This window comes from Cyclopterus lumpus, chromosome 9, assembly GCF_009769545.1.
Source record: "Cyclopterus lumpus isolate fCycLum1 chromosome 9, fCycLum1.pri, whole genome shotgun sequence".
In the NCBI taxonomy this organism is placed as follows: Eukaryota; Metazoa; Chordata; class Actinopteri; order Perciformes; family Cyclopteridae; genus Cyclopterus; species Cyclopterus lumpus.
In genome coordinates, this window is record NC_046974.1 from 5,274,696 (window position 1) to 5,288,199 (window position 13,504).

A 13,504-nucleotide genomic window follows, 5' to 3' on the forward strand; every position below is an offset into this window, starting at 1 on the left:
GCCGTGAGGGAAATCACTGCACTGCATTTGAGCAGCAAGGAGTGTGTGTGTGTGTGTGTGTGTGTGTGTGTGTGTGTTCATGCAACCTATCCTGCTCAAATGGGAGGGTCCAAAGTCTTTGGGCTAATTAGAAAAGACCGCTGCTTCGCTTCCCCCGATGGCAGATCACCAATCGGGAAGTCCCTGGGAAAAAGTTTGTCTCTCTCTTCGCTGTGTTGACACGTTTCCATGGCGACGAGACTGTCGACTAGACGACGGACGCTTACAGAGGCGGCGGGGGGGGGGGGGGGAGACAAATGGCTTGTTTGCCGCAACTGCGTTTGCAAAAACATTTCAACATCGAAATCTGACCTTCGAGTTGAACAAAGCTCGGCCCTTAAAACAAGCCTCCCCCCCCCCCCCCCCCCCCCCCCTCCTTATACAAACAAGAACAACAAAACAGAGCAAATGTGTTGACACGTTGTGTAAATGTTTCTCTTTATTCGTAAGTAAATGCAAAGTCCTTCGCAGTTGATGCATTAAAATGGAATATCCTCAATCAATTACAACAAAGGTCATGATAGCTGGTCGGATCGGAGTCGTTCATAGCAGCAGCGATATGCAAAACACAGAAAAAGAAACTCCTTCAAGAAGGTTTTATCTTCTTTTCTTTTCTTTTTTTTTTTTTAAACCATCCAAAAAAGCCCCGTGAGAAAGGCCGGATCTCACTGACTGACACAGTGCTGGTAAATAGACAGAGAGAAGATCACCATGCATGTATTTAATGCCGCTTTCATCCCCGCGAGACACGCCGTAGAACAGGCCTTTTTTTTTTTTTTTGGGGCTTTTTTTTTTTTTTTTTAATCAAGCAGAATCACATAGTGCTCATTTACATAATCAAAATACATTCTTAGAAAAGATCGAAGTGGTATTCTTTTATATCGTATACTTTGTCTTTGAATATATATCTATAGAAGCTTTATATATATATATATATATATAGAAGCTATGTCCTTGTGATAATTGCTTTCCCCGCTGCACATTTTACACCACAGACATTTTTCTTGACGGCTCTCATCCCGATTACACTAAATCTTGTCGAGGCAAATTACACAGCGGCGACATTCATCCAGAATGAGCATCAATGGGGGGGGGGGGGAGGGGGGGGCATTGGGAATCCCCCATTTCTCCCCCAGCGGTAAAAAATAGTGGATTCTGAAAGAAAAAAAAGAAAGAAATACGCCCCCCCCCCCCCCCCCCCCCAACAAAAAACATATTCTCGGCAGCTGTGAGGAAGCGTTTGAAAATCACATTGAGATCCGTTAATCATGCTAACAGTTATCTTTAATTTTTGAATCATAGACAGAGAAAAGGGGAACAAACAAGACTCAGAAGCTGACAAGAAAAGCCACGTGTTACTGCAGAGGGGGGGGGGGGGGGGGGGGGGGGGGGGGGGGGGGATCAATAAGCAACGTGGTCCCCTGCACAAACATATTCAAAAATTACAACCCTGACTCATTGGAAAGCAGCGAATGACCACAGCGGCAGCGCGACTGCCTCTCGTCCCTGAATGGAGAAACAAAAAATAAAAATAATAATTCACTTGAACTCAACACGATGGAATCGAACTGCCGAGTAAAAACGCCACGTGGGCAGCTCCCCGTCACCAAAAACGCCATCTTCAGGCCTGCGTGACTCTCACAGAGCAACGAATTCATGCTTATTTAAATAATAATAATAATAATCTGACCGGTTCGGACCAGCAGAGTAATCATGGCGAGAGAAAGAAAAAAAAGAAAAAAGAAACGCACACCTGAGCAACATGCATGTTTTACACCTGAACGCAAACACACACACACACACACACACACACACACACACACACACACACACACACACACACACACACACACATATGCGTGCTGATGCTACTGAGCAGGTGTCGGGTCACAGTGAGAGGGGGTGGCGTGCGAGCATGCAGAGAGAGAGAGAGAGAGAGAGAGAGAGAGAGAGAGAGAGAGAGACACAAGAAAGAATGCGAGTGTGCTTGTGTGGGCCGAGGAGTTAATGTAAGGCAAGAGGAGCCGATAAATGCACAGAATAAAATAAAAATAAATGCTCGATAGCTTGTCGGATGAGATCTGGGCACCGCAGAAAGGAGATTTTTTGAATTTTTTAAGGAATAGTTTGACAGAATAAGATGAGAAAATCGATACCGCCGTCGCTTGTACGGTGAATATGATGCTAAAGCCAGAAGCCCTGGTTTAGCTTAGCATAAAGACTGGAAGGGGGGGGGGGGGGGGGGGTTAGCTTGTCTCTAACCAAATATCCAATAACTTCCTACCAGCACCTCTAAAGCTAACTTTGTTTTTTTTGCACGGCCTAAACAAACGAGATATAACGTGTTCATCATATTTAAGCAGACATTGTTGCATTTCACTCTTTTTTTTCCTAGTTGTATTATGCTAAGTTAAGGCTGCAGTCAGACTGATACCTACAGCAACACGCCCCCCCCCCCCCCCCCCCTCCCCCTCCATCTGCTAACCAAAAAAACAAACAACTTTAACTACTGAAATCAATCATTGCATAATAATCTAGAATTAAAAATAACTTCAAAACAATGTCCCTTCACAATGATTATATGATTTTTAACACATTAACATTTCCTTCGTTACAGTCAACACAATCAACACTAAGATATATTAAAATCTGAGAGGCCTGAAGACGTTTAAAGTTACTATATTTGTCATTACTTGGAGTTCATTTTAAATATGTATCGACTCCGGTTCAGACTTCTTCCTCAACGGCTGCGCTGCACCTTCCTACGTAGCTGGGGGGGGGGGGGGGGGGGGGGGGCACATGACAACATTACGATGTTCAGGAGAGTATGGACAGGCCACTACACACAGAGCGCTGATGCATTTTGATGATAATATGTTGTTAGTTCAGGCTGTGACAGATTCGCTGTTTTCATAATTCAGGGCGACCTGTCGACGCGGCAAATATGCGTTTTTTTCTTTCTTCTTCTTCTTCCAGTTGTTCTTTTCGCATGCCTGTACATCTTTCAATTACCTCTCCCCCCCCCTTTTTTAATTGTCCCGGAGAAAAAAAAAACAGAAAAAAAAACTACAGCCTTTGATTATTTAAAAAAAGAAAAAAGAAAAAGTGCAGCCCAAATATGTTCGTCCAGCCCCGATTCCCTTCTTAAAACGTCTAAGTTCGTCCTCAATATAAAAAACCTCAATGCAAGCCGTTTCACTGGAACAATAACACACAGTACATTATATTTTCTTGAGTATATTCTCGTCTTGTTCATGCATTCACAATGAGGCAGGTCATTTACACACTAGGGTGCACACACACACATTATGAAATCGAAAAAATGATCAATTTAATTGATCATTTAATATTTTTTTTGTAATTTTTTTTTTTTTTTGTGGAAGTATCATCAACGAGAGAACGGAACATTTCCAACTTGCTACAGACGAAAATTGCGGAGCCGAACAGAAACAATAAAGTGGTATAAAAAAAAAAAAGAAAAGAAGAAAAGAAAAGAAAAGAAACACTTTTTTTTTTTTTTTTTTTTAAATTAAAAAAATTGGCACAGTATTTCTTTAACCAGCGTTGCCGTGTCCTCCGGACTGGTCCTTGTCAGAAAGCACCCCCCCAGCCCCCCCCCATCCCACCCCACCCCTCGAATTCACAGGCCTACGAGCAGAAAACCCTGAGAGAGAAGACAGAAGGAGAGACAGAAAGACAGAGGGAGCAACAGAGACATGGAAATAGAGATGTTACAGTCATTACTCATCCGGCGAACAGGGGCTCTGATGGCCAAATGTGAAATTCAAGTGACAATCCACACAGGAGCCGTCGTCTGTGATGCATTATGTTGGCGCTTAATGAGCCGCAGTGGATACGTAGGGCCCTTGTTCTGCTCTCACAGCGAAGGGGATATGAAGTGTGTAATCTGGAATGCGCACAATTGACAAACGGAAAACGCAAAAAAACGGAAAACGGGAACAGACCCACTTGCTTTCGCTTTTAATCCTGTTAGTTTAAAAAAAAAAGGCCCTTCGCCACGGGTTCCTATGGTTACCCCGCTCTGTTTTCATCGAATCGGCGTCGCCAACGACTACAGGTTGCAGATTAAAAAAAAAAAAAACGCCTCTAGGTAGAGATGCTCTTGTGATTTCTCACCGGCTGAGATGAATCTAAATTTGTGCTGTGCCTCATCTAAAATATGAGCCAACTAGCTCTGGAAAAAAATTTTTTTAAAAAAGGATGAATAAATAAGAAAGACACATCGTGGATCTTTAGCGTCCCACGCGGTTCAGAGTCGAGTGAGCGCTCCTAGTTTTATGTGTTGTGTGTACGGACTCATACTCATAAAAAGACAAATAGACTGACAATGAACCGACGAAGGGAGGGAATACATTATGTATGAATGAAGGAAGGAATAAATCAATGTGGGTTATTTTATTCTGGGTTTTTCAACGAATTTTTTTATTCGCGACATCACAACTTTACGGCTCGTTTTAAAGTCACAGTTTTGGGCACCTTTGGCCTCTGTGTGTTGTGACGTACTCGAAGTGAAAAAAAAAATGAATATTTGAACTGCGTGTCATCAGATTTTAATCAAAAAGGGCCGCTTAAAAGTGGGCGGGCCTATAATTTAGGGTGATGAGGAGCGACAGAGGGCCGCTGATCCACGCACAGCTGCCTTCACTCATAGTTGCAGATTGATGTGGATTTTCATGATATTGAAACCGGTAGGTACTAGCTTATGTAAGCACACTTATTATTTAGTTTTACAGGAAAACAAAAGTGGATTTTATATACGAAGAAAATAATATTTCGGAAAATGTTTTTTGGGCCTTTTGGGAAAAGATGAAAAGAAGAAGACGCAAAACACAACTCACTCATCTGAGTCCTTTTTGCTCTCCTCAATGTAGGCTATGGACTCTGAACGAAGCCGGTTGGTGACCTCGTAGGTGCGCAGGGTGACCCCGAAGATGTCCTCATGGTAGCGGTTCTCATCCTGGATACGGTGGGATGGTGAGAGAGAGAGAGAGAGAGAGAGAGAGAGAGAGAGAGAGACCAAAGATATGAGCTGAATATTGTTTTAACAGTGAATGACAGAATTTAGACGATTTCTTTGTGCAATTCGGAGATCTCTCTAGATGGCATTTAGAACTTGTTGCAAGCGTTTTATTAGGATAAACAGGAAATAGTGACTCAGCACGCCTTCTGTCACCCCCCCCCCCCCCCCCCCCCCCCCCCCCCCCCCGACTCTACCGTCCCTCGTACCCGCAGCTTGCTGATGAAGAAGCCGGCGTCCTCCAGCGTCATGTCGGCCTGCTGCTTGATGATGTGCTGGATGGTCTTGAGAACGTCCCCGGCCATCGTCACATCCCCGCACACGTAGATGTGTCCCCCCTCCTCCCTCAGGCACTGGTACACCATCTCCGACAGCTGCTCGCGCAGTACATCCTGTACATATTTCTTGACGGGGGAAGGCAGAAGAGGAATGATGAAAGTCAGGCGTGAGGACAGGAAACAATGTGGAAAAAAAAAAAACCCAAACGGAGTAGAACGACTGTGCAGACTCTGCATTCTTTTTTGTTCAGAACAGCATCATCAGAGGCCATAAAGAGGACTTAGAGGACCACATATAACATTAAATAACCACAGCAGTTTGTCCTCTTTTCAAAGAGCACAGTTCAGCGCGACGGTACCTTTGGTTTGTCGGGTTCTCTGGAATAGGCCGTGTAGAGCTCCTTGAACACTCCCTTGTTCTTGGCCTGGATCGTCTCCTCCTTGTAGATGTGGTCCATCTCAGACTGCCGGCATCCAAACACCAGGATCATGGGGCACGGCTCGAGTCCTAAAAGAAAGAAGAAGAAAAAAGGTGAGAGGCGTGTTTCAACTGGAAGAGTACATTTAAATCAGCTTCATATTCTTATAATCACTATCTCTGCAGTGAAAATCCACTGCAAAGCCTCCAGATAGAGTAATAAATACATCTTTAGGGATCGAGGGAAAAGAAAACAACCAACCGTTGTGTTCAAGGTCATACAGCCTCTGTTGCCAGAAGCTTCTGAATGGGGCGATACCTGTTCCTGGTCCCACCAGGATACAAGGTGCTTGGTTGTCTTTGGGAAGTCGGAATGATGCTGCACTAAAGTATGGCAATAGACAAAAACTAATTAATAAAAATAAAGTCCTTAAAGTGACCACTAAGTCATTTTGCACTGAAAGGCGGAGTCATTATTTTTAAATACGCTTATTCGCTTTCTCGCCAGGAGTTATGTAGAGAAGATTTTTAACGCTCTTGTGTCTGTATGCACATTATGAAGCTTTACAGCTGACTAACTTTTACTTCGGGAAAAGACTGAAATAAAAGGGACCAACAGTAAAAGAAAAGGTCTGCAAGCACCTCTTAAGCTCACTAATCAACACGTTTATGTTTGTTTGTTTAGTGTAAAAGTGACAAATTACTGTTTTAATGGGGTTATGCGGGGATATTCTCTATAATCAAGGACGTTACTGGTCCCAACTGAGCAATAGACGGGCCCATAATCCCCTTTTAGGTTTTTGTTTAGATTAAAAGGAATACTTAATCCACAAAACGACCATTTGTGGTATTCTTTTTTTTTTCCCCTGCATGGTGAGCGAAGAATGCTAGCATCATACGTAGCATGCAGGGACATTAGAGCGCTATCGATCTTTGGCTAGAAAGCAGTTTAGCTTATTATCCCTAAAAATGTCAAACTTTCCTGCCACAACGACGTTTTACAAACCCCCCCCCCCCCGAAAGAAAACCTAAAAATAAAAACATTGTGATATTTACCCCCGGACAAAGCACGGCACCATCTCCCCCTTCTCTATCCTGTTGAGCCACGACGAGCACACTCCATGGTGGATCGGTCCCTCTCCATCTGAAAGGGATGATTATTATACCAAGCGGCCACTTTACATTCTTTTGTTTGTTTTCGCCTCCCACTCTCTTTAAGTGCAGAAACTAACAGGAGAAGAGACATCTCTCCCCCCCCCCCCCCCCCTCCCCCCTCCCGTATCTCCCTCTAAAGGAAAATTACAGTAATTCAACCGTTGCCTTTACAATCACAGTAATATGTTTGCACAAGTACACATCACAAGTGCGAGAGCGAATAGCGTAGCGTTAGTAACTTGCAGACTACTTGACAGGCTGAGCGTGTTGATGCTAATTACAAAAGGTATAAGAGCCGTGTGATGCGCTGTGTGCGCTAACACACTTCGACTGAAGCGCGATGTAGCCTTCTACATCCCGTCGGACAGACCGGTACAACCTGCAGCGTTTCCACTCGTTTTGTGTCCGGATCTCTGAATCGAATCGGTCGAATCTTCCCGAGGTTGTTTTCTAAATCGACGTTTCTTGTGAATTTGCAAGAAGTCGCGGTCTGGTTTCGAGCCCGCGAAGCGGTACGAGCTCCCCGAGATAACTTTTTACGATGGATCTCCTTTTGAGCCCGTCGGAGGGGTTTTCTCGGAGAGGCTGAGTCACTTGACTTCTCGAGTCTTTGCAGCCACCTTGAAAGAGCCACAGCGGAGTCCTTTTTATCCATGGCCCAAACTGAAGCGAAGCAAGATGCTGTGTATATATATATATATATATATATATATATATATATATGCATACCGTATGCACTCATTGGTTCTTTCTGCTTCTGCTTACTGCTAGATGTGGTTTACTGGAGACCACAGTTCATTTAGCGTGTTAGGCGATCTCTGCCAACCGGTCTTACGTCCATGCGTGTCCAAAATGTCATTTCTAGATGGACGGAAAATGGTGTTTTATGAGATTACAGTGACCTCAACATCAGTTCACGCTCGAGTCCCAAGTGGACGTCTGTACCACGTTTGCAGAAATTGAGATATCTGAGATATCAAAGAAATGGAGAGAACGGAAAGCGCCCTCACGCGCGTAACGGGAGCATTAAAAAAAAAAAAAGGTTCATCCTCACCGGCGGCAGAAAGATACCAAAGCACCTGCAGCTAAACCCACGCAGCCTTTCAGATCCTCGGAGAGGCATTAGCTAATGCCCAGAGAGCCCCAAGATGATTTGTAGGTCCTTACCTCTGGCCTGGTAAGAGACCACAGCGACGGTGAGGTGGATCTCTCCCGGGTGCAGGTCTGTAGAGGAGCTGATGGAGTAGTAGCGGGGCTGCAGCAGGGGCAGCTGGGTGAGCAGCAGAGTGGAGGGCATCTGGATGGAGGGGAACTCCTCCAGCACCTCCACCATCGTCGGATTGTTGTACCACTTCCACTCCTCGTACTCCTGCAGGCCCTGTGGAAAAAAGGTGGGATGCGAACACAGCGAGTTACGCCTTTGGATTTATAACTTGTCAACACTTGCGGAGCCGCTCTCTCCATTCACCGACCAACTGTTCCCGCGTGTGTGTCATCGCGTGACATTTTGAATGCGATGGATTTAGAGCGTCGCCACTGGGGGGGGGGGGGGCTCAAAAACAACAACGTAAAAAAAACAAAACAACTTTTTGCTTTGTTCTCAAGCTGCTAACAGGTGCCCATGAAGAAGCCTGGTGGGGCCCCATGCTGAGCCTGAAGCAGTGTTTGAAAGTGCTTGAATGTATAATTAGAGAAATTGATGCACAGGCGGGGGGGGGGGGGGGGGGGGGGCTTTTCAGGTAACTTTAGGGATTCAAATTCAAGAAATTCCTGCTTTCTAAAACTCACGAACAAAACCAAAATACACGTTTACTATTCTCTCGATCAGAAACGTGGATATAAATAATATATAATGTGATCCGCAGTGCTGAATCTACCGGTTCAGAAGCCTCGCATCGTTCCCTCTTTTCGACGTTTTTGAGACATGTGAGTCACCGCTTGGCCTCAGCCAGCCTTCTCCACACATTGACAAAAATGGAGAGCGAATGGTGGGAGGCATTGCACGGATGGGGGGGGAGGAAACGGCCCCCGGGTCCGAGCCATCAACGGCTTTAATGTCGGCGCCATCTCACTCACGGTGCCAAAAAAAAAAAAAAAAAAGTGCGTAGCAAATGTCTCTCGTTATTGTGATGAGCGTGTCGGTTATTGTTGTCTTTAAAAGGGAAAGAAGAGCTGCATACATTTGGCTCACGGATGGCAACAAAAAAAAAAGAAAAGAAAAGAAAAGAAAAAAGAGAGCGTATTTTGGGATGTAGCCTACGCACATACACAGCACATCCCTCATGTGTCTAGTCACGAACTGAGCCGAGCGCTCAGTGCAGCAGGCAGCTCGATCGTTCTAAAAAGGTCGGTGGAAAGTGAATTTACCTTACTGAGGAGCTCCAGCTTCTTTTTCTGCTTGTCGTTGGTCGCCAGAGCGGCGAACTGCTGCAGCAGCACGGGGCTCGGTGGGGTGGTGATGTCCAGGAAGTACTGGAAGGCCTGGTAGATGGTGCAGGGAGGGATGCGAGTCTCGTTGGTCCAGTTACTGATTGCACCTGCAGAAAGAGAAGACGGTTAAAGCCGCACATCGGTTCTAGTTTCACATCGACAGGTGCAAAAAAAAAAAAAAAGGACAACGTGGTGACACATCCACGGTTAACCGTGACCCCGACTCCACCGTTCCCCCTTAAGACTACAGAGCCTTTACAGCTTCTTTTGGCTTTTTTCAAGCCTGCAAAACTCTCACCGACCCCATTCATTCCCAGGTGCAGCAGGCAGCCGTTTAGCACACTACTTCCACACTATGATTATGCATGGTCAAATCTATGTCACACGGTGCATTACCCATCAATGCACCGGTTTTAAATGCCTCATATGATGAATTATAATTGTTAATACAAAATTCAACGCCTTTTTTAAATCAATTTCTATGCAGACGATCCGGTTTTGACGAGACAACGTATCCTCGGGGAAGGCAGGAAGTTCGACAAGCCGCCGCCGCCAACAACGGTTTCATGCATTAGGCTCACATACTGTGTTGAAGAAACACCTTGCTTCACAGTCACAGCGAAAAAAATCACACTTGTAGCACCCAGTGTCACCACAACTGTTTACCAATACGCATCTCCTCCGAAACATTTCTGGGCATACAAGTAGATACCTCCCTAAAGTGTGACTTCACACGTCGTCTGCTGCGGCATCACCCACCTAGGGCGGTGTTCCTCTCCTCCAGGAACTCCACTTTCACAATTTGATTGACAGGCGGAGCGTCCTCCAGTTTCTCTAGGAGAGCCGTCACGAGGTCCTCGTGGTTGCCGGGGAAGATGCCCAGATGGTCGCCGGGCTGGTAGCTCAGCCTCTCGTGGTTGTTTGTGTGGAGCCGCACAAATATGGTGGAGCGACTGTAAAAAAAAAAAAAAAAGAGAGAGAGATCAGAGATTTAGGGTACGGGTGCTTTTTTCTTTCTTTCTCAGTCTGTTCCATTTAGTTCACGCAATCTTCTGGTGTCCTACTCTCCTCTCATTCAGGTTGCATTGGAGCAGTTACGCAACATTTTTTTTTTTACGAGATCACCACGACAGACAAATATGTTATTTTTTTTCTTTTTTTCGCGAGTCCTTTCATACTCACTTGGATTTGGGACTTTGCAAGTTTTGAGATTCTAGCATCTTTGCCGCGAACACCTTCTTCTTGTGAACACTGTTCAACGCTATTGGCAGACAGAAACACAATGACGTCATCTACATTTCCTTTACTCGGGTCCACGCATCTATAGATATGATTATATTTAAAGGAACAATTCGACAATTCCGATATGCATGATTCCTTACATTGTCTGAAGGCTGAAGAACAGAATTACAGCATTACACTTCAACAGCGCCACAAAATGACCAAATAATTAGCTCCAGGTGATATAATGGGAGGCCCGCTGCTCTTGATCAATAACCGTATCAACCCCCTTCTGCAGATACACATTAGCACTCATTTTCAACCTTCGAGATCAAAAGATGAAGGATCGCCATCTACCTTCCGTGAGGGCCGGGGCCTCGGCCGTGTACGTCAAGCGGAACTTGCTCTTCTTCCAGCTGCGGTCGTTGCTGATCAAGGAGTCGTTGGCCTTCTCGATGTTCACGTCGTCGCCGACGCAGAACACGTCGCAGGCGGCCTTGAACACGGGACGGGGGAAAGAACCCGTTAATCAAAAGGGTGGAAGGGGGGGGGGGGGTGAAGGATCTCTCTCTCAAGTGAAGAGGTTTAATTAATGTCGTTGTGGTTGCATAGACAACTCAAAAAAAACCAAGCCTCGTCGAGGATTCGAAGGTTCTCCGTCTGACATTCGGAGCATTGACATAAAGCTTTATTTTCTATGTAAAGATATAGCGGAGTAATGGCGCCCCCGCACTCCCTCCGTGTGTTCGTGCTTCCCTTGTGTGCTCTTGTTAACAGAGCCTCGCATTGCCAATTAGTGCACGTTAGTGCATGTGAGCGAGTCCCACTGGCTTGCTCGTGGCTGCCGCTCTGCACCGTGTGTCCAATGCGGCCACGAGAACGCCGTCCTGACCGTCAGCTAGTCGCCCCGGCTCGGCCTACGCCACGTTTAGAGAGGGAATCTGAATTTTGGAATAAAGCACCATTTTTTTTTTTTTCTTCTTCTTTTTTTAATCGACAAAAAGGAAACCAAAGCGAGCCAAGAGGGCCTCGGCCCAAGAAACAGACCTTAAAAACCTTCTTGGCCCAGGTTCTGAACGACTCCTCCTGGCCACACAGCTCATCTCCTTCCCCCATGCGTAGGATGCGCTCCCCCCCGAGCTCTTCAAACAGCGTGTCCACAGCGTGGGCAAAGGCGCAGAAGTGTGGGTAGGCCCTGGAGCCAAGGCCAAACACTGAAAACCTACAAAAAAAACCCACATACGCACACACGTAGAAAGAGACGGTGAGAGAGGCAGGTAGTGGTAACAATGCAACACACACACACGCACACACACACACACACACACAGACATCCGCAAAGCACCGCCACAAGTCCCTGTAAGCAGCCTAGCCCCGTCTTCCCTCTCCAAAAACCATCAAAAATCGGACACGCTCAAGATTTGTTGAGCCGTCTGGTTTTTGGGGGAAAGTAATCTTCCCCGCGGCTTCGCTGCGAAGCACTCGACTCACCTCAGCTTTTTGTTTGATAGTTTTTGTGGCCCCTTCTTCTTTAACAGGTCGGCAAACTCTCCACTGCAATAAGATTTGGTCATTTGAACTACTTTTAGATAGTAAAAGAATAACGAGGGAGATCTTGAGATGATTGAAACGATCTCCTTCATGTCCAGCAGACTGTCGGCGGAGACGTGCCAAAAAATGTCAATCAAGACACATACAAATCAAATGATTTTGTCCACCCGAGTATCGATTTTGTGACTTTTATTTCGGTTAACTCGGCTTACCTGAAACGCGAATGTGTTATAGGCATCAAGGGTCCTTGTAACCATTATAAGAGGACTTCAACGTCAATGACGTAAATCACCTGTATTATATTTTGACGTCCAGAGATCCTTTAAACAGCGAATCATCAAAGTACTTTTTTCTCATGCTATGTCTCTTTGGTTTCGGTTTGGTTGGGCTCGGTTTACCTGACGTTGGCGAGCGGTCCGGTGCCCTCGAGGTTAACCTTGACCTCTGGCTCGTCGCTGGAGGACTTGCGGGTGTCGGAGTAGGAGGACACGCTGTTGAAACGGACCTTGTAGCTCCTGGACGGGGAGGACGAAAGCAGAGAGATGAGAACTCCGGAGGGTTAAAGATGGGGGAACCGACATGCAGGAAACAGGAAACGGCAGGCAGGTCTAAACTCACTTCCTGTCTTCCGTGTTGGACGTTGGGTGGCGTATCTCCATTAAGGCAGCTCCGAATTTCTACGGCGGCCACAGAGGGGAGGGGGTCGTCAGTAACCTGCTCGGGGGTAATTCACACTTAATAAACTGGCGCTGTTCATATCTGACCTACCTCTCCGTTTTCCGGTGGGTCCCCGTTGCCGAAGGTGCTGGTTACCATGAGCACCAGCGTCTCGTGCTCCAGGTCCACCACGTCGTACTCGTCCATCGACATGACCTGCAGAAAAAGAGCATCGTGGGCGGAGGGAATCTTAGCTCGCATCTGGGGGGGGGGGGGGGGGGGGGGGGTGAAGAGGTTGTAACGACCGCTCTGACCTCGCCTGTAACGAGACGATAACATGCTGCTGCCACACGGCGAGCATCCATGAGGAACACCACTCCTTTGCCTGCCACAGGACTCGCTTGTATCTCGCACACACACACACACACACACACACACACACACACACACACACACACACACACACACACAGGCGTGAAGAGGAAACAGGCTTTAGCCCCACGACAACGGAGATTTGCCCCGAGCACTCGCATCTGCCCTGCGATCCATCTACAGACACCCACTCTCATTGACACACACACACACACGCACACACGCACGCACACACACACACACACGCACACTCGCATGCGGGGATCTCTTCCTGTGTGATTGATCACATGTGTGAAACCCGGGAAGGGGAACTCAAGATATGACCCGGAAGAAGCGCACACGGTG

At 46.5% G+C, this 13,504-nt stretch overlaps 1 protein-coding gene across 1 annotated transcript in view; it reads right to left on the minus strand.

Moving 5' to 3' along the window:
- Nucleotides 1-1,414: 1,414 nt before the first annotated feature.
- nos1 (nitric oxide synthase 1 (neuronal)) overlaps nucleotides 1,415-13,504 on the minus strand; it is a 33,335-nt gene continuing 21,245 nt past the window's right edge. Inside the window, exons 15-30 of the mRNA XM_034541790.1 lie at nucleotides 12,899-13,003; nucleotides 12,749-12,807; nucleotides 12,529-12,645; nucleotides 12,071-12,133; nucleotides 11,627-11,801; nucleotides 10,937-11,075; nucleotides 10,541-10,619; nucleotides 10,118-10,311; nucleotides 9,296-9,465; nucleotides 8,096-8,306; nucleotides 6,830-6,917; nucleotides 6,036-6,157; nucleotides 5,715-5,863; nucleotides 5,287-5,481; nucleotides 4,899-5,017; nucleotides 1,415-1,545 (exon numbers count right to left, since the gene is read on the minus strand). Coding sequence (XP_034397681.1) covers nucleotides 1,482-1,545; nucleotides 4,899-5,017; nucleotides 5,287-5,481; nucleotides 5,715-5,863; nucleotides 6,036-6,157; nucleotides 6,830-6,917; nucleotides 8,096-8,306; nucleotides 9,296-9,465; nucleotides 10,118-10,311; nucleotides 10,541-10,619; nucleotides 10,937-11,075; nucleotides 11,627-11,801; nucleotides 12,071-12,133; nucleotides 12,529-12,645; nucleotides 12,749-12,807; nucleotides 12,899-13,003 — 2,049 coding nt within the window. The 3' untranslated portion in view covers nucleotides 1,415-1,481. The remainder of the gene's footprint in view (nucleotides 1,546-4,898; nucleotides 5,018-5,286; nucleotides 5,482-5,714; nucleotides 5,864-6,035; nucleotides 6,158-6,829; nucleotides 6,918-8,095; nucleotides 8,307-9,295; nucleotides 9,466-10,117; nucleotides 10,312-10,540; nucleotides 10,620-10,936; nucleotides 11,076-11,626; nucleotides 11,802-12,070; nucleotides 12,134-12,528; nucleotides 12,646-12,748; nucleotides 12,808-12,898; nucleotides 13,004-13,504) is intronic.